Source organism: Oryctolagus cuniculus, chromosome 13, assembly GCF_051225735.1.
Source record: "Oryctolagus cuniculus isolate XC-2025 breed Fujian yellow rabbit chromosome 13, ASM5122573v1, whole genome shotgun sequence".
NCBI lineage: Eukaryota > Metazoa > Chordata > Mammalia > Lagomorpha > Leporidae > Oryctolagus > Oryctolagus cuniculus.
Window position 1 is genome coordinate 50,802,457 of NC_142879.1, and position 18,941 is coordinate 50,821,397.

General features: G+C 47.0%; 1 protein-coding gene across 2 annotated transcripts in view; it reads left to right on the forward strand.

Moving 5' to 3' along the window:
* TRIM67 (tripartite motif containing 67) overlaps window positions 1-18,941 on the forward strand; it is a 46,936-nt gene that overhangs the window by 15,957 nt on the left and 12,038 nt on the right. For both annotated transcript variants that reach the window (XM_008268263.5, XM_002717376.6), the window contains exons 3-4: window positions 8,981-9,076; window positions 18,356-18,478. In XM_008268263.5, coding sequence (XP_008266485.1) covers window positions 8,981-9,076; window positions 18,356-18,478 — 219 coding nt within the window. The remainder of the gene's footprint in view (window positions 1-8,980; window positions 9,077-18,355; window positions 18,479-18,941) is intronic.

Below are 18,941 nucleotides of genomic sequence, written 5' to 3' on the forward strand. Positions count from 1 at the left end.
AGTGGATGATTAACAGCAGGGAAACAACAGTCCCCAGTTGTGTCAGGCAGGTTCACCGGAGCCTCATTAAATTCAGTATAGTCCAGAGCCCAGGGCTTTCCATGCATGCTGTCATTCAAACCTGTGGACTGTGTGTCCTGACCCCTATTCACAGGAAGGACAGGAAGAGGGGAAGACACCTGATATTGTAAATTGGGCTTTGAATTCAGGCCCTGACCCCCTGCGTTTATGTTTGAACACCCAGCAGGGCTCTGGACAGGGTCTGGCAGGCCAGGGACCACCAACTTTCTTCTGCTCTCAAGGCTTGGGCTTCACCTGGGCTTCCAGGCAACACAGCACCTTGATCACGTTTGTGTATACTAAGTCCTACTCAGGAGAGAGTGTCTGGGGAATTCTGAGTCCAGTTGGCCAGCTTGTGGTTCCACTGTCTTCATTCCTGGCCATCCTCTGCTCTTCTCAGTAGTTAAGGGTCTTCATCTGAACCCCGCTGTGAGAAGGGAGTCTCCCCCCTCCATCTGGCCACTCCTATGCCATCCTGTTTTGAAGGGGTCTGACCCTATCTTCAAGAATAGTCCTATTGTGAGGTTCTGAGTGTTAGGAATTCAGCATGTGACTTTTGTGTACACAGTCAACCCCAAACACCTGCTGTTAAGGCTGGCCCAGGGGTGGGTTACACTGAGAAGCACCTCTGGATCGTGAACAATGCCACATAGCTTTTCCAGGCTCAGCACTGTGGAGGCCTCTGGTGGAAGTCTGGGTGGTGGTGGTGATGGAGAGGTCTTGCTCAGGCTGCCTAAAAACATAAGAACACTCCCCTCCCTTCTTCCCTCCCTACCCTCCTTTCCTCCCTCCCTCCTCCTTCCTTTCTTTCTTTTTAATTTTTGCAATAACATACTTTGAATTTACTTTATAATCATAGGCATAATAGTCCACCAAATAAAGTGTTTGACAACTGAAAAGTAGAAAAACCGCTGTCCCACAGGAATATAGCCAAGGGCTATAAATGATTAGCAAATCATAAGATGTAAGTTTCACTCTTATATATTCTGGGTTTTTGTTTGTTTGTTTGTTTTTAACTTTTATTTAATTAATATAAATTTTCAAAGTACAGCTTATAGATTACAGTGGCTTCCCCCCCATAACGTCCCTCCCACCCGCAACCCTCCCCTTTCTCACTCCCTCTCCCCTTCCATTCACATCAAGATTCATTTTCGATTCTCTTTATATACAGATCAGTTTAGCATACATTAAGTAAATATTTCAACAGTTTGCTCCCACATAGAAACATAATTTTTGTTTGTTTTATACTCTATATATTAGCTACTGCAAATCAGAGAAACATATTTGTCTTTTTGGGTCTGACTTATTTCACTGAGCGTAATGGTCTCCAGTTTTATCCATTTTCTTGCAATATCAGGATTTCATTCTTTTTTATGAATGAGCATTATTCAAGATGTGTATGTACCACATTTTATTTATCCAGCCATCAGTTGATGGACATCTGGGTTGATTCCATATCTTAGCCATTGTGAATTGAACTGTTATAAACATGGGGGTACAAATAACTCTTTCATTTGCTAATTTCATTTCCTCTAGGTAAATTCTCAAGATTGGGATGGCTTTGTCATATGGTAATTATATTTTCAAACTCTTTAGGAATCTCTATACTGTTTTTCATAGTGGTTGTACTAGTTTACATTCCCACCAACAGTTCATTAAGGTACCTATTTCACCACATACTCACTAGCATTTGTTATTTTGATTTTTTATTATTTATTTTATTTATTTATTTGAAAGTCAGAGTTACACAGAGAGGAGAGAATAGGCAGAGAGAGAGAGAGAGAAAGAGAAAGAGAGAGAGGTCTTCCATCCGCTGGTTCACTCCCCAGTTTGCCGCAATGGCTGGAGTTGTATTGATCTGAAGCCAGGAACCAGGAGCCAGGAGCTTCTTCTGGGTCTCCCACGTAGGTACAGGTGCCCAAGGAATTAGGCCATCTTCTACTGCTTTCCCAGACCATAGCAGAGAGCTGGATAGGAAGTGGAGCAGCTGGATCTTGAAGCGGCCCCATATGTGATGCCGGTGCTTCAGGCCAGTGTGTTAACCAGCACAGACCCCTATTTTTTGATTTTTGAATGATACCAGTTCTAACAGGTGAGGTGAAACCTCATTGTGGTTTCTATTTGCATTTCCCTGATGGCTAGTGAACCTGAACACTTACATCTTTCTAAGAACCACAGTCTGACTTTGTCCCTCCCACCCTCAGCTGTATAAGGACCCGTGTTCAATGGGGCTACACTGATGTCCAAGGTACTCTTGGTACTCCTTTCTTTTTTTTATATATATATATTTTTTTTTTGACAGGCAGAGTGGACAGTGAGAGAGAGACAGAGAGAAAGGTCTTCCTTTGCCGTTGGTTCACCCTCCAATGGCCGCCGCGGCCGGCGCGCTGCGGCCGGCGCACCGCGCTGATCCGATGGCAGGAGCCAGGAGCCAGGTGCTTTTCCTGGTCTCCCATGGGGTGCAGGGCCCAAGCACCTGGGCCATCCTCCACTGCACTCCCTGGCCACAGCAGAGAGCTGGCCTGGAAGAGGGACAGCCGGGACAGAACCTGGCGCCCCGACCGGGACTAGAACCCGGTGTGCCGGCGCCGCTAGGCGGAGGATTAGCCTAGTGAGCCGCGGCGCCGGCCGGTACTCCTTTCTTCCCTCTACACCCTGCTCTGTGTTGGGTAGAGCAGGGAGGAAGTGTTGATCAGTGCAGTGTATCCTTCTCCCATGGCGAGGGCTTCTGGGTTTCACTGCTGCCCAGGCTCATAGCCCAGGATGACAGCAGCATTGCTTTGTCCATGATCGGGAAGTGACTGTGGTAGCAATTCCCTAGGCAGCTGCACATTTGAAATCTTAGAGGGGCAGAGAGTGGAGCCCAGATCTGACAAAGCCCCTGTTGGCACACAGGCAGCCTGCTGAGCGTGCAGAACGCCAGGGACAGGGCTCTGTTGGGAAGCAAAGATGCAGCTAGAAGACGGAGGACTGCCCTGGCCCATCAGCCATAAATCTGAGGGATTTTGATGGAAAAACAGGCCTTGTCCTCCACCCATGTTAGCTGAGTATATACAGGGCAGTGTAACTGAGTGTAAAGAGCATGAGCTTTGGATTCCAGAAAACCTGCGTTTGAGTCTTGGCTCCACCACTTACTAGCTGTGTTACCTTGAGCAGATTATTTCAGTTCTCTAAGCCTGGGTCCCCTCTCCTGTAACATGGGGATGACACAGCATCTCCCTGATAGGTTGTAAAGGATCAACTGAATTAGGCATGGAAAGAGCTTAGTGCTTAGTGATTTGTCAATTGGTAGCGTTGTTGCTATTGATAGGCAATCCCCAGTTGCTGTTGATCTTATCCCAGAGGCCACTAACTCCAGCCTGTGGCTGGGTTCAGGTAGCCAGAGTTTGGCCCTGTGGAATAAGAATGACATCACTTTCAGCAAGATCCACCATCCTGTCCTCTGCAGGTGGAGCTTTGTTGGTAGATGTTGGTGTTGTGGGTGGATCTTTTCTTGATAACTAACTCATAACCCCAGCTGCCAGTCGAAGTAGAAACTGTGGGGAGTTCATTTTCTTCTTCTTTTTTAAAAATTTGTTTGACAGATAGATTTAGACAGTGAGAGAAAGGGAGAAAGGTCTTCTTTCCGTTGGTTCACTCCCCAAATGGCTGCTACGGCCGGAACTACACCTATCCAAAGCCAGGAGCCAGGAGCTTCTTCCTGGTCTCCCATGGGGTACAGGGCCCAAGCACCTGGGCCATCCTCCACTGCCTTCCCGGGCCACAGCAGAGAGCCGGCCTGGAAGAAGAGCAACCGAGACTAGAACCTGGCGCACATATGGGATGCCGGCGCCGCAGGCGGAGGATTAACCAAGTGAGCCATGGTGGTGCCCCTAAATGCATTTTGGACTCATGATATTTTCAACTAATGATGGGTTTATTGGGAGATACATGTTTTAAGTCCAGGATCAGTGTATACCATTAGAATCCATGACAGATGGGTCTGGGGACTTAAGGAAAGGTCGATCCTCTCAGAATATTATCTTCCTTTGCACCAGCCCTGGATGGGGGCAGTGAAAGGTCATGGTGTCTTCAGAGCTAATGGATTCTTCTGTGTTGACAGAGCTATGGCAGTGGCCTCCCTGTAGAGGTTCAGGAGGTTGGAAGCTGCTTTGCTGTGTTGAACAGAATATCAGGTCAGCAAATAACAAGCATCATTCAAATCCATCTCTCGTCTTTATCAGTTCTGTGACTCTAACACAGGGAGCCAGTGGACAGAGGCTCATCTTCTGAGCTGCTTTGCTTCAAGGGATCCCAGCTCTGAGCAGCCACTGAAGAGAGAGGCTGCCTGGGTCAATCCCGGCTCCCAGTTCTGCCAAAGACCCTTTCTTCTGGCAGAGATCCCTGTAGCCTGTAACCCTCAGGCCAGCAAGGCAGGGGCCTACCCTCCTCGATGCGACCCTCAGCAAACACTAAGCTGATCCCTCCCTCTATGGACTCCTGTTCAGGGGCCCACCCTTCTCCACCATACCTCTCAGGACAATCTCTTGTACCACACACAGGGAGCAAAGGCTGTACACCTTAGCCCTTAGAGATGGGAACTGGAACCTGGGAACTAACAGGGAAGGGGGACACCTGTGGGGGTTTGGGAATCCAGGAGGCGTGGCTGCCACTACCTCGTGGGGCAGGGGTCTGTTCCAAGTCCCCCTCTCAGGCCCTGCTTGGTCCTATTCTTTCCCTGCCCCCAGGACTTTCATGTAGCTGCCTCATTTTCTGTCCCTGTAGGTTGTCTTCAAGGACTCTGCGGTTTCCTGCTTTGCCTTCCAGGCTCAGGACTGTTGCTACATCTGCTTTAATCGTAAAGGCAATCAAGGCTCAGCCCCACAGCTCCGAGATCCGATTTAGGCTGTCATATTACCAGGCTCTTGGAGCCCAAGGCTGGCAGTTCAGAGAAAACTGAAAAACAAAGTTGGTCTTTGCTGGCTGGAGCAGGGTTCTTGCAACTGTTGGCAGGTTACTCAGCAGGGCCTGTGGGGGGACCCTGCAGTGTTCAGATAGAGACAGGGAGTAGGGGGCTTTAGAAGTTCTATCTTGTGTGACTATACTTGGGCCAGATCAGTGGTAGCAGTTAACTTGGAAATAGTTACATCCCAGGAGTGGTGAAAAGCATGTCAGTGCACAGGGTAGGATCAGACTGCCGGTGCCCAGCACCATGTGGCTCTTTGTGCCCCAGAAACAGCGGGTAGGGAGTGACCACATGGCCATTTCATTTATGCCTGGTGTGTGAGAGGACTGAGAACCGAATAGCTCGAGGGAATTAAACAAAACCTAGAGCTAAATCAATTCTCTGACGCAAGTATTTATGGAACACATTCCGTGTGTCAGGCCCCACGCTGCTTACTACATGGTATATAGAGTTGCTCAGGGCAGTGCCTGTGGGTGTGGAGTCAGGGCACAGGACAGGGAGCTGATGCAGCTCCCTGGATCAGTTCTCTAAGGACAGCGGGATGTGTCTTGAAGCCAGACCTTGTTCCGGGAGGTCAAAGGACATACTTCATTTGGGGAGAGCAACAAAAGCTTCAAGGGGAGGGGGCATTTGAGATCAATGGGATGATAACAGACAACAATGGGCAAAGCAGTAGAGGGAGACCATCAAAGGCAGAAAGGGCAGCAAAACCAAGGCAGGGAGGAGGACAGAATGGGGTGGTCTGATGGTTCCAGAGTGAAGGGTGGAGACCACATGGAGAGGCTGGGAGGTAATGCTGGAGAGGGCAGGAACAGAAAGAGCTTCGGGTCCTGAGCTAAGTAGCTGGACCTTGGCTCTGTGGGGAGGGCAGGGCATTGTTGAGCGGAGAAATGACATGACCAGGAGATTATTGGGATAGGCAGGATTCACTTCCCTGGAGTAACCTTTAAGCAGTGGTCATCAAGTACTTGGACACTGTCTCCACCAAGGCGTGTGAAAAGCCCTGGTCCCAAGACCTGCCAGTTGTGGGGGCTGTGATTCTGTTGGGAGCCTTGCCTATTCTAGTTTAGCAGTACGGTTTATAGTGCCCAAAAGGAGAATATCACGGATGATAAATGTTTCCTCAAACATTAGTGGGTGGTGTTAACTGCACTCAAATAGCTAGACAATGTATTATCAAGGGCCTTACTTCTCTGTGCCCTTCAAGCAACAGTTTGGGCAGTCATTTGCCACAGTTTCTAGCCCTTTCAGATTTAAAAAAGAATGGCTTTTAGGAGCTATATGATCTTAGACAAGGTCACAGAAACCCTTTAAGTGAAAGGAAAATGTCTACAAACAATTCTAAGTGTTAGCTGTACAGCAGGCATGCTGATATGCACGTTTGTACTTGACTGCTCCTTTACAGGTGAACATTTTAAAAGTGCTTTTCACTTTTTAAAAAATTTATTTAAAATTTTGCCCATCCATTGGAACTTTCCTAGATACACATTTTGCTAGAAACTCAGCTTCCTTGTGTGTAAAATGAGAGAATATGGATATATCATTTTAAGTTTCTTCATCTTTTTTTTTTTTTTTTTTTTTGACAGGCAGAGTTAGACAGTGAGAGAGAGAGACAGAGAGAAAGGTCTTCCTTCCATTGGTTCACCCCCCAAATGGCCGCCTTGGCCGGCCCTGCGCTGATCCAAAGCCAGGAGCCAGGTGATTCCTCCTGGTCTCCCATGCGGGTGCAGGGCCCAAGCACTTGGGCCATCCTCCACTGCCTTCCTGGGCCACAGCAGAGAGCTAGACTGGAAGAGGAACAACCGGGACAGAATCCGGCGCCCCAACCGAGACTGGAACCCAGGGGTGCTGGTGCTGCAGGCGGAGGATTAGCCTAGTGAGCCACGGCGCCAGCCAAGTTTCTTTGTCTTTAACGTTCTGTACTTTCCTGGGTAATCCTAACACTACAGAACAGAGACCATTTCACATGGGTAGGATCTGGGGTGGGCGTGAGGGTCATTGTGGACTTGATAGGACATCCCTCAACAGTGCCTGGTCTTCACACTGCCCATCAAGGCCAGCAAATCAGGGCATAGGAGCCCTCAGGCAGCTGAACACATTGTTGGCCCTGGTGCGATCAGTTGTACTCAAAAGACCTCTCCAGATGGGTTTAATGAGGCAGCAGAAGGGAATCCAGGTGGAGAGCCTGTTGGCCTAGAAGCAGTGTCCACCAAGCTATTAGACGTTTCTCCTTTCAACCAGGCATCTGCCTGAGGTCACAGATCTCCTTCAAAACCCCTCTCTTATTGGGTCCTTTGCTAAGCTCCTTGCCTTTTCTCCAAGGAGGAAGCAGGTCAGCAGGCTGTGGGGAGGGTTGGGCTGCCAGAAGGCCAATGTTGGCTGGGCAGAGCCATGTTGGCCCCTGGTGTTGGACAGATGGCACAAGCCCCTCACTCACGCAGCCTCTTAAGTAGAGGCAAGATTGTCTACTACTCAGGGAAGATGAAGGCAGGGTGATGGATCTACTGGAATCTATCCCACTCAGCTTGCAGCTCTAGGCAAGTTCTCGTTTTGCTTTTTATTTAGCCAAGGAGTATATTTTTAGCGCCTCTTTTGTATTGCACTATTGGCTAGGAATAGAGACAAAAGAAAAAGGCCATCAAGACATATAGAAATCAGTGAATTGTACACTCCCTCTTAGGGAGATGCAATGGACCGAATGTTTGTGTCCCCCAAAAACCCTTATGTTGAAGCTCTAATCCTCAACATGCTATTAGGAGGTGAGGCCATTAGGAGGTAATTAGATTTAGATGAGGTCATGAGGGTGGAGGCCCCATGATTAATGCCCTTACAAAAAGAGGAAGAGAGAGCAGAGATCTGTCTGCATGCATGTACCAAGGAAAGGCCATGTGAGTACTTAGCCAGGCATAGGGCCCTCACCAGGAGCTAAACGACGCTGACACACTCAACTCAGACTTCCAGCCTCTAGAAGTGTGAGAAGTAAATGTCCTTGTTTAAGACACCGTGGTATTCTGTTACAGCAGCAGAACTGACTGACACAGGAAGGACCAGGCCCAGCCTCCGTGGGGATAGGGCTGCTATTCTTTTCCAAACACTGGAAAACTTCACTTTGAAAATCCCTGTGATTAGGCCAGCGCTGCGGCTCACTAGGCTAATCCTCCGCCTTGCGGCGCCGGCACACCGGGTTCTAGTCCTGGTCGGGGCGCTGGATTCTGTCCCGGTTGCCCCTCTTCCAGGCCAGCTCTCTGCTGTGGCCAGGGAGTGCAGTGGAGGATGGCCCAAGTACTTGGGCCCTGCACCCCATGGGAGACCAGGATAAGCATCTGCCTCCTGCCATCGGATCAGTGCGGTGCACCGGCCGCAGCGCGCCAGCCGCGGCGGCCATTGGAGGGTGAACCAATGGCAAAAGGAAGACCTTTCTCTCACTGTCCACTCTGCCTGTCAAAAAAAAAAAAAAAAAAAAAAAAAGAATCACACTCAGCAGCAGGAGTTGCACAGTGGGTCAAGCTGCTGTTTGAGATGCAGGTTCAGTTCAAGTCCCGGCTACTTCCCTTCCAATCCAACGTCCTGCTGATGCATTTGGGAAGGCAAAATATGGTCCAAGTACTTAGGTCCCTGACACTCACGTGGGAAACTGAGGTGGAGATCGGGGCTCCTGGCTTCATCCTGGCCTAGCCCTGGCTGTTGCAGCTTTTTGAAGAGTGTACATCAGGGGCAGGACTGTTGGCGTCAATCAATCAGGGAGTGCTCCTTGCCACTAACCAGTGTTGGCATCCAGATAGAAGAGTATAGGCCAATAAATACTTACCTGCTGCTGCTGGAAACCTCAGCATCTATGGAAGGACCAGGAGTCAGTGGCAGGACTGTTTATGTGTGGGATCAGTTCCATCCCCTCCTACAAGCTGTACTGATAAAGTGCAAATTGTGTGCCTATAGTGCCTAGTTCCTGTTTCTAATATGTGACATCTCTTTCAGGCACAACTATCTCAGGCCTTAAATGGAGTTTCAGATAAGGCAAAAGAAGCTAAGGAGTTTCTCGTTCAGCTCAAGAACATCCTGCAGCAGATCCAGGTGAGCACGGTTCTGGCATTGGAGGCACATCCAGTGTAGACAGTTTGTGAAATATTTCAAGTAGCAAAAAGAAAGGAAACATCATGTGGCAAGCATTTTACAGTGATGAACATTAGAAGGCTAATGTGTCCTACTGTACGACCTTGGATACTGAAATTTCACATTCAAACACGTGTCCAACATATGTGACATCTGATATGGAAAAAGAGCCTTACCCAAAGACAATTGGAGAGAATCATACAATGGAGACGTAGAAATATGGGATCTACCACTCTACATGACTACTTGGCCATATGGTCCCATGTAGTGTCTGTGTATGGTGCCTTTGTATCTAAATATGCCCATGTATCCAAGGCATCAAAATATAAATGTGTTGTTCACTAAGTAATGTATTGACTAAGCACCTGTGAACCCAACACAGGATCAATGAGGCACAGTCTCTGGCATCAGGGAGCCCTGTCCATAGCAGGGGGAGAGCGCGCATGTGTGCTGCTGTGTGAATGTGCACATGGAGAGGAACTATTTCTGCAGACAAGGGACGCATCCATAAAGTACCGGATGGATAAAAGGAATTGAGGACCTTTAAATTCTTTTTTTTTAAGATTTAAATCTTGGGCCAGCGCCGCAGCTCACTAGGAGAATCCTACGCCTTGCGGCGCTGGCACACCGGGTTCTAGTCCCGGTCGGGGCGCCGGATTCTGTCCCGGTTGCCCCTCTTCCAGGCCAGCTCTCTGCTGTGGCCCAGGAGGGCAGTGGAGGATGGCCCAAGTGCTTGGGCCCTGCACCCCATGGGAGACCAGGATAAGTACCTGGCTCCTGTCATCGGATCAGTGCGGTGCGCCAGCCGCAGTGTGCTGGCCGCGGCGGCCATTGGAGGGTGAACCAACGGCAAAGGAAGACCTTTCTCTCTGTCTCTCTCTATCTCACTGTCCACTCTGCCTGTCAAAAAAAAATTAAAAAAAAAAAAGATTTAAATCTTATGAAAGGCAGAGTTACAGAGGGATATATAGAGGGATATAGAGAGAGAGTTCTTCCACTGGTTCAATCCCCAAATGGCTACATTGGCCAGGGCTGGGCCAGGCCAAAGCTAGGAGCCAGGAGCTTCATCCAGGTCACTTATGTGAGTGCAGGAGCCCAAGTACTTGGCCATCTTCTGCTGCTTTCCCAGGAACATCATCAGGGAGCTGGATTGGAAGTGGAACAGCTGGGACATGAACCGATACCTATATGGGATACCAGCACTACAAGCAGCTGCTTAACCTGCTGTGCTATAGCACTGACCCTCTTGAATTCTTAATCAGCCTATAAAAACCATCTTTCCAAACAAGTTAAAAGTGCAGTCATCAGCCGTGGAGCATTAAAATTTTTTCTTTTTTGTTTTATTTGAGAGTCAGAGAGAGACTGACAGAGAAAGAGCCATCCAATGTTTCATTCCCCAAATGCCCTCAACAGCTATACCTGGGCCAGGCCAAAATCAGGAGCTGGGAATTCAATCCAGGTCTCTCACAAGGGTGGCCGGGACTGAAGTATTTGAGCTCTCACGTGCTGCCTCCCAGGGTGCACATTAGCAGGAAACTGGAATCAGGATTCACATGCAGGCACCCCAAACAGTGGCTTAGGTGCTGTCCCAAACACCCACTCATAGGGCATTTAAATCATGATATTTTCAATGTTTCACAGATATGACAAGCATTAGTCTACCAGGGCTATCACAATAAAATACCAGGAACTGGTGACTTGAGCAATAAAAAGTTATTGTCGGATGGTTCTGGATTCTTTTTTTTTTTTTTTTTTTTTTTTTTTTTTTGACAGGCAGAGTGGACAGAGAGAGAGAAGAGAGAAAGGTCTTCTTTTGCCATTGGTTCACCCTCCAATCAGCACCGTGCTGATCTGATGGCAGGAGCCAGGTGCTTCTCCTGGTCTCCCATGGGGTGCAGGGCCCAAGCACTCCGGCCATCCTCCACTGCACTCCCTGGCCACAGCAGAGAGCTGGCCTGGAAGGGGGGCAACCGGGACAGAATCCGGCGCCCTGACCGGGACTAGAACCCGGTGTGCCGGCGCCGCTAAGCGGAGGGTTAGCCTAGTGAGCCGCGGCGCCGGCCTCTGGTTTCTAGAAGTCCAGGATCAAGGTGTCAGCACGGCTCCTGTGAGGCCTCTCGTGTTGACTCACAGAGGCCACCCCTCTCTGTGTCTTTACAAGGTTTTTTCTCTCTCTCTGTGTGTCCTGATTTCCTCTTCCTTTGAGGGTACCTGTCATACTAGATTAGGGTCCACCCAAATTACCTCATTTAACTTAAGGCCCTGTCTCCGGCAGGGTGTTCTGTCTGGTGGCCGTGGCCATGTCCCACTTAACTCTAGTGACTCTTAACACTAAAGCAGTTCAGGAGAAAGCAACAAGTTTCCTCTACAAAAGGATTTTTCAAGGGGCTTGGCAGGTTCCAAATGATTCTGATCACAAATACCTGAAGGACTGGGCAAGGGAAGAATTCAAAAGAAACAAAAGTGCCACCAAAGAGGATACAGTCTGGATGATGATCATTCAAGGAAATGGGTAGCTCGAGGAATTAGAAAAAACAGGTGCTTTAGCAAAATCTTAACTGTAGCATCGTTCTGAAGGATTTTCAAAGTCTCCATGTGTTTTGTTGAGTTGAGGCTTAACAATGGGCAGCTCAAAGCCAAGTTGAACCATTTGTATGTACAATACTTGAGTAAACTATCAGAAAATGAGCCTGGTGTATTGCAAAGTGCAACAACAACAACAAAAAAACAATAAAGCTTATCAAAACAATTGCCTTAGCACTGAAAAACATACCCTTTCAGGATAGCAGTTTTGGATGTATCAACAGTTTTTTGTTTTGTTTTGTTTTGTTTTTAAATAAAAAACTGCAACAAATGGGCAGCTAGCACATGAAAAGATTCTCAAGTCAGTTAATCACCAAGGAAATACAAATCAAAACCACAATGGTATTGTACATCACTTCCACTACCATGGTTATAATTAGGGAAATATTAAACGTTGGGGAAGATGTGGAGAAATGGAAACCCCGTTACTGATGAGAATGTAAAATGTACGCGAAACAGACTGCCAGTGCCTCAAGAGTTAAACATGGAGTTACTGTATGGGTTAGCAATTCTATTCCTAGACCTATAACCAAGAGAACTGAAAACATGTCTAGGGGCGGCATTATAGTATAGTGGGTAAAGTCGTCGCCTGCGATGCCTTCATCTCATATGGGAGTTGGTTCGACTCCCAGCTGCTCCACTTTTGACCCAGCTCCCTTTTCCCAGACTAGGAAAAGCAGTGGAAGATGGACCAAGTATTTGCGTCCCCACCACCCACATGGGAGGCCTGGATGAAGCTTCTGGCTGCTCGCTTCAGCCTAGCCCAGCACTGGCTGTTGCAGCCATCTGGGAAGTGAACTAGCAGATGAAAGATCTCTCTCTGACTTTCAAAATAAATACATAAATCTTTAAAAAAGAAACATGACTATAAAAAAACTTGTACATGAATATTCATAGCACTATTCATAATGTAGAAATAATCAAAAGATTCATCAACCGATATGTGGACAAATCATGGCATATTAATACAATAAGATTTTATTTGGCAATAAAAAGGGATGCAAACTGATGAACCTCGATAACATTGTTAAGTCAAAGAAACCAGTCACAAAAGATCTCTTATTAAGTAATTCCATTCCTATGAAATATACAGAATGGGTAGAAAGATTAAAGGTTGTCCATGGTTGTGGATGGAATGGAGAGTAACTACTGATAGATATGGGGTTTCCTTTCAGGGTCATGAAAATATGCTAATTAGATTATGGTGTTGCACAACTCCATGAGTATATTCAAATATGTTGAATTACATTTAAATGAATGGGATATGGATTATATATCAGTAAACCTGGTTTTCTAAAGCATGATTAGATGTAAGCCTGGACATATTCTGACTTCAGGAGATACTCTGGAACTTTCTTGAACAACCCTTCCGCGTTACTCTCATGGTTACTAAGGGATGTCCCTCAGACGTGGCATGGCTTGATCTCCAAAAAGATCCCTGGGAATGTAGATGTAGCTCTTTGTCAGGTAAGAGGGAGAAACTTCATGAACAGACTGAAGCACTTACCAAAAAGAAGAGGGAAGTCTTTAGGCAACTTCTGGATAAAGCTTCGGTGATTACCTTAACATCTACATGGAAAGAAGTAAAAAACAAATGGTTAAGGAAGCTCTTCCATCCATTAGATTCTCTTCCAGTGACAGGGTGAAAAAGGAGAGAATTTGAAGACTGTATCTGTCACTCCCCCATTCGCAGAGGAACGACACAGGACCCTGCGCTGTTCTTTTGTCTGCTCGGCCCTTCCCGGGTTAGCTGCCGGCCCTCACTCGCGGAGGAACGACACCGTCCCGGGTTAGCTGCCGTCCCCTCCACCTCCGTGGAGGGGCGGCACCCCCGGCCGCTTTCCCCGCTTCCGCGGAGGAGCGGCACACCAGCGGCCGGCTCTCTCGGGGGTTGCTCAGATGTTCCTCAGGTGTTCCTTCAGATGTTCCTGGTGCATGTTGTCTCTCTCCTCCTTTATAGTCCTCTTCCACCAATCCCAACTCTGCTACCCACATGCCGAGTACGCTGCTCTCCTCCAATCAGGAGCAGGATCAGCTCCTGCAGCTTATCAGTCAAACTGATGAGGCAGCTGCGTAGTTGTTTGCTCCTCCCCAGAGCCATATTGTGGGAGAGCAGATGCATAGAATTAGTCCTAGTTCCAGTAATTTAGTCTAGTCTCAGTTGCTCCCCACAATATCAGAGACAAATATATCACAACCCAAGCTGACTTCTGAACACTTTTGTAAAATGAAAACTTATAAAGTACAATTAACTTAGTTTTCCCTTGGAGAAGACGCTGGAATTGGCAGTCCTACAAACTGAAGTCCTCTGTTCATCAACAGAAGAGAGCTAAGATGCTAACCCATGAATATGTCCAGCCCCTAAAAGATGACAGAATTTGGCAGAATGAATTCAGTATCTGTGCCAGACTGTGTATCAGAGAGGTAGATAAGTTGATGACTAGAATGGGTTCTCATTGCCTCAGAGCCCACAGGACAAAGTAATTCTGAGTGCTCTCCCATGGGAATAGGCCACTTAAGCCACTAATATACAGTGCTTGCTTGAACCCATTTTCTGTTTTATACGTCTACATTAGTCAACCTATTACAGCAATGATCTGACAATCAGGAGAAATATTTATGAGCAGTTCCTGAACAAAGGCTACTTTGGAAACATTTATTTTCTGTGTGTAGCATGATCCACATGTATACTCAAATACAGGCTGTCTAGTAAATCTAAAATCTTAAGAATAAAAAATAACCCTTTATGAGTTGTAGAAGATGGTGGTTTGATGTTCTTTGCAGTGATATACAGAGAACTCTTAAGCAACATTGTGGTTTGAATCCCCAAGATGCAAATATTAGTCTCCAAGAAAACCTAAGCTGGGGGGCAGTGCTCTGGCATAGCAGGTAAAACCACTGCCTGCAGCACCGGCATCCCATATGGGTGCTGGTTTGAGTCCTGGTTGCTCCTCTTCCAGTCCAGCTCTCTGCTATGGCCTGGGAAAGCAGTGGAGGATGGCCCAAGTGCTTGGGCCCTGCACCCGCATGGGAGACCTGGAGGAATCTCCTGGCTCCTGGTTTTGGGCTGGTTCAGCTCTGGCCATTGTGGCCGTTTAGGGAATGAACCAATGGATGGAAGACCTCTCTCTCTTTCTGCCTCTGCCTCTCTGTGATTCTGCCTTTCAAAGAAATAAATCTTTAAAAAAACAAACAAACAAACAAACAAACCCTAAGCTGGAATTTGTTCTGTTTTGAGTTTTAAAATAAATAAAACACTAAAAAATGAATTCTTATTTTCTAGAAGCCAAGATTAGTGTAATGTGCTTCATTTTCATGCTCTGATTATTCCCTCTGAATCATAGGCCAGGTCTTGTTGTTTAGCCAAAGAGAAGATTTTTTTTTTTAGCAATTTCTTTTCGGGCATGCAACCACAGTCATTAAGAACAGCTGAGGCAAGCACTTGGCACAGCACTTGATGCTTGGGTTGCCCACATCCCATATTGGAGCCCCTGGGTTCAAGTCCTGGCTCTGCTTCCAATCCAGCATTCCTGCAGTGCACTCCCTGGAAGGCAGCAGGTAATGGCTCAAGTGCCTGGGCCCCTGCCACCCTCGTGGGAGGCCCAGATTGAGTTCTGGGCTCCTGTCTTTGGCCTGGCCCAGCTGTGACTGTTGAGGGCATTTGGGAGTAAACCAGCAGATAAAAGATCTCTCTGTCTCCCCCTTTCTCTGCATTTCAAGTAAATTTTAAAAATCTAACAAGGAAAATAGAACTGATTATGAAACACGTTTTCTTCCTCATGAAGTGGTCTCGATCAGTGTTCTAGTTTAGACAACAGATCACTTTTACAGGTATCTCCTGCAAGCTGTACTCCAGTTGGAATGTTAAATTTTTGCTGTTAATTTTAAGATATTTAATGTTTAGGTATTTGAGCTACAATAAGCCCATCACTTAATATTGAAAAGGTTTTTTTAAGTGTAAAAATTTTGTAGCATAAGTGGCTAAGGCTATTTATTATATAACAATTTTATTACCCTGTGTCATTCTCCCCTTTTTAAAATTGGCCATCATGTTAGAAGTTTTAGACCATCCTACAAGCCTTGCTGTGGGTATGCCTGCAGAGACTGGTGACTTGCTAGAAATCAAGGAAAGCAGGACATAGTCCTTGCTATTTGTATTATTTCAATCACTGCAGCAGACACTATTATGAGAGGCAGAGACTCATGCATGTATGGAATACGTAAGAAAGATGATGGTAAAAACAAATGGATTCAGGGGCTGGCGTTATGGAGCAATGGTTTAAGCCGCTGCCTGTGACACTGGCATCCCATATGAATCTGGGCTGCTCTACTTTCCATCCCGCTCCCCACCACTACACCTGGAAGAGGAGTGGAGGATGAGTCAAGTACTAGGACCCCTGCCACCCATGTAGGAGTCCTGGATGAAGTTCCAGACTTCTGGATTTGGCCCAACACAGCCCCAGCTGTTGTGGCCATTTTGGGGAGTGAACAAACAGATGGAAGATCCCTGCTCCTCCAGCTCCTTGTAACTCTGCCTTTCAGATGAAAATCTTTTTAAAAAATAAACAAAGGGAATCATTCCAAATCTACCTGAAAACAATTGGATTATATAAAATAAGGTCTAAAGAGGATTAAAAACATATTTTCACTCTGCCAAACTAGAAATTATCATAGGCTGTTTGCTTGCTTAAGTCAGGCATTTGCATTTGAGATATTATGTCATAATTAAATTAAATTTATTATTTTTGTTTACTGAAAACATTAAAGCACTTTAGCCACTCTTAATTGTATTTTTAGAAAGTGTTATACTGTGTCTTATGGCTTTAAATTAATATATTCATATTAATCCGAGTTAATATTAAAGGAAAGAGTATTGCCCCTTAATACAATTACCAGTAAAAAATCAGGGAGGGGCAGGCATTTGGCACTGCAGTTAGCTTGCTACTTGGGATGCTCGCACCCCGTATCGGAATACCTAGTGAGAGCCCCGGCTCCTCCACTTCTGATCCAGCTTCCTGCTAATGTGCACTCTGGGGGAAAGCAGAAGATAACTCAAGTACTTGGGTTTCTGCCACCCAACCGGAAGATGTGGGTTGAGTTCCAGCCTCCTCACTTCTTTCTGGCACAGCCCTGGCTGTTGTGGGCATTTGGGGAGTTAGCGAGTCAGTCAGTGGTTAGAAGCCCTCTCTCTGTTTACATGTCTCTCTCTTACTGCCTTTCCAAAACTTAAAAAAAAAAAAAAAAGTAAGTTTTTAAACATGTTTTAAGGCTTTGTCTCCAAATATAATCACATTCTAAGATACTGGAGGTGGGCCGGCGCCGCGGCTCACTGGGCTAATCCTCCGCCTTGCAGCGCTGGCACACTGGGTTCTAGTCCCGGTTGGGGCACTGGATTCTGTCCCGGTTGCCCCTCTTCCAGGCCAGCTCTCTGCTGTGGCCCGGGAGTGCAGTGGAGGATGGCCCAGGTGCTTGGGCCTGCACCCCATGGGAGACCAGGAAAAGCACCTGGCTCCTGGCTCCTGCCATCGGATCAGCGCGGTGCGCCGGCCGCAGCGCGCCGGCCGCGGCGGCCATTGGAGGGTGAACCAACGGCAAAGGAAGACCTTTCTCTCTGTCTCTCACTGTCCACTCTGCCTGTCAAAAAAAAAAAAAAAAAAAAGATACTGGAGGTGAACACTTCAACGTAGCAATTTCAAGGGACGTAATCTCCAGCCCGTAACGTGAGGTCTGAATGCGCATTGTCCTTAGAGATCCAGAAGGATTCTTTTTCTAAAATTCAAACAGACCCTACAGCCTGAGCACTTTTCCATTTCTTTTCTTTCTTTCTTTTTTTTTTTTCTGGTCATAAAAAGCAAACGTAAGGGTTACAGGAATTTTGTAAAGTAAGGAAAAATAGAATAAAGAAAAGGCCCACCAATATTCCACTACCTGAGGTGAACCCTTCCACCATTTTGACATGTGTTGTTCCATTACATTAGTGACACACACACACACACACACACACACTATGTATGGGATTATACTGTGCACATCTTGCTCCTTGCCTGTTTTCCTCCCTAGTGGTCTTTCCTGAGCACTTCCTATGGCATTAGAAGTGCTCAGGTTTGAATGACTACAGGCAGCTCCATGATACAGACACGCTGAAATTCACAGTGCACTCCCCCAATTCACATTTATTTTTATTGCTTTTAAATATTTATTTATTTATTTGAAAGACAGTTACAGAGAGAGGGAGAGACAGACAGACAGGTCTTCTATCCACTGGTTCACTCCCCAAATGACTGCAATGGCCAGAGCTGAGCTGATCCAAAGCCAGGAGCCAGGAGCTTCTTCCAAGTCTCCTATGTGGATGCAGGGGCCCAAGCACTCGTGCCATCTTCTACTGCTTTCCCAGCTGGATGGGAATTGGAGCAGCCGGGACTCGAACCAGCACCCATATGAGATGCCAGCACTGCGGGCTAGGGGCTTTAACCTGCTGCACCACAGCCCCAACCCCCAAATCACATTTATATTGCTTCCAACTTAACAACCTTATAGGCAATCCTGGGATGAAATTCTCCATTCTCTGAAATACTTAAAAAATTGTGGGTAGCACTCACCAGATTCTGTCGTCTTCTCCCTAAAGCTCTCCGCTTCTCCCCACCCCTCTACCCCCAGGAAAATGGCCTGGACTATGAAGCCTGCTTGGTGGCTCAGTGCGACGCTCTGGTTGATGCTTTGACCCGGCAGAAAGCCAAGCTTCTCACCAAGGTGACTAAAGAGAGAGAGCACAAAATGAAGGTAGGCACCTGAGTGAGCGGCACAGCTACCCCTGGTACAGCCTCCACATCCAGCGAGGGGTCCACCATGCAACAGGCACTGGGTGAATCCTTATTGAGTGAATCAGTGACTGAGGCAAGGAAGGCTAACCCAGCTGGTTCAGTAACACTCTCGTGACTTGACCGAAGCCAGCCCACAACCTGTACCCTACTGCTTGCAAGTTAGAAGCCCACCTTCTCTAAGCTCTTCTTTCTTTCTAAGGGACTCCTCGTTTTAATATTGTAGGACAGAAGTAATCAATCATATTGAAAAGGCCTGGCTCTGCTCAGGTCTTCTGTTCTTCAGGTTCTCTCTGATGTCTCATGTGTATAATCATATGTACACACACACACACACACACCATGCACACTGAGAACCTTTCTCGGGCAGAGGCCTATGAACACTATGAAATGATTAAGAACTGTTATTGTCTGAAGAGCTCCAT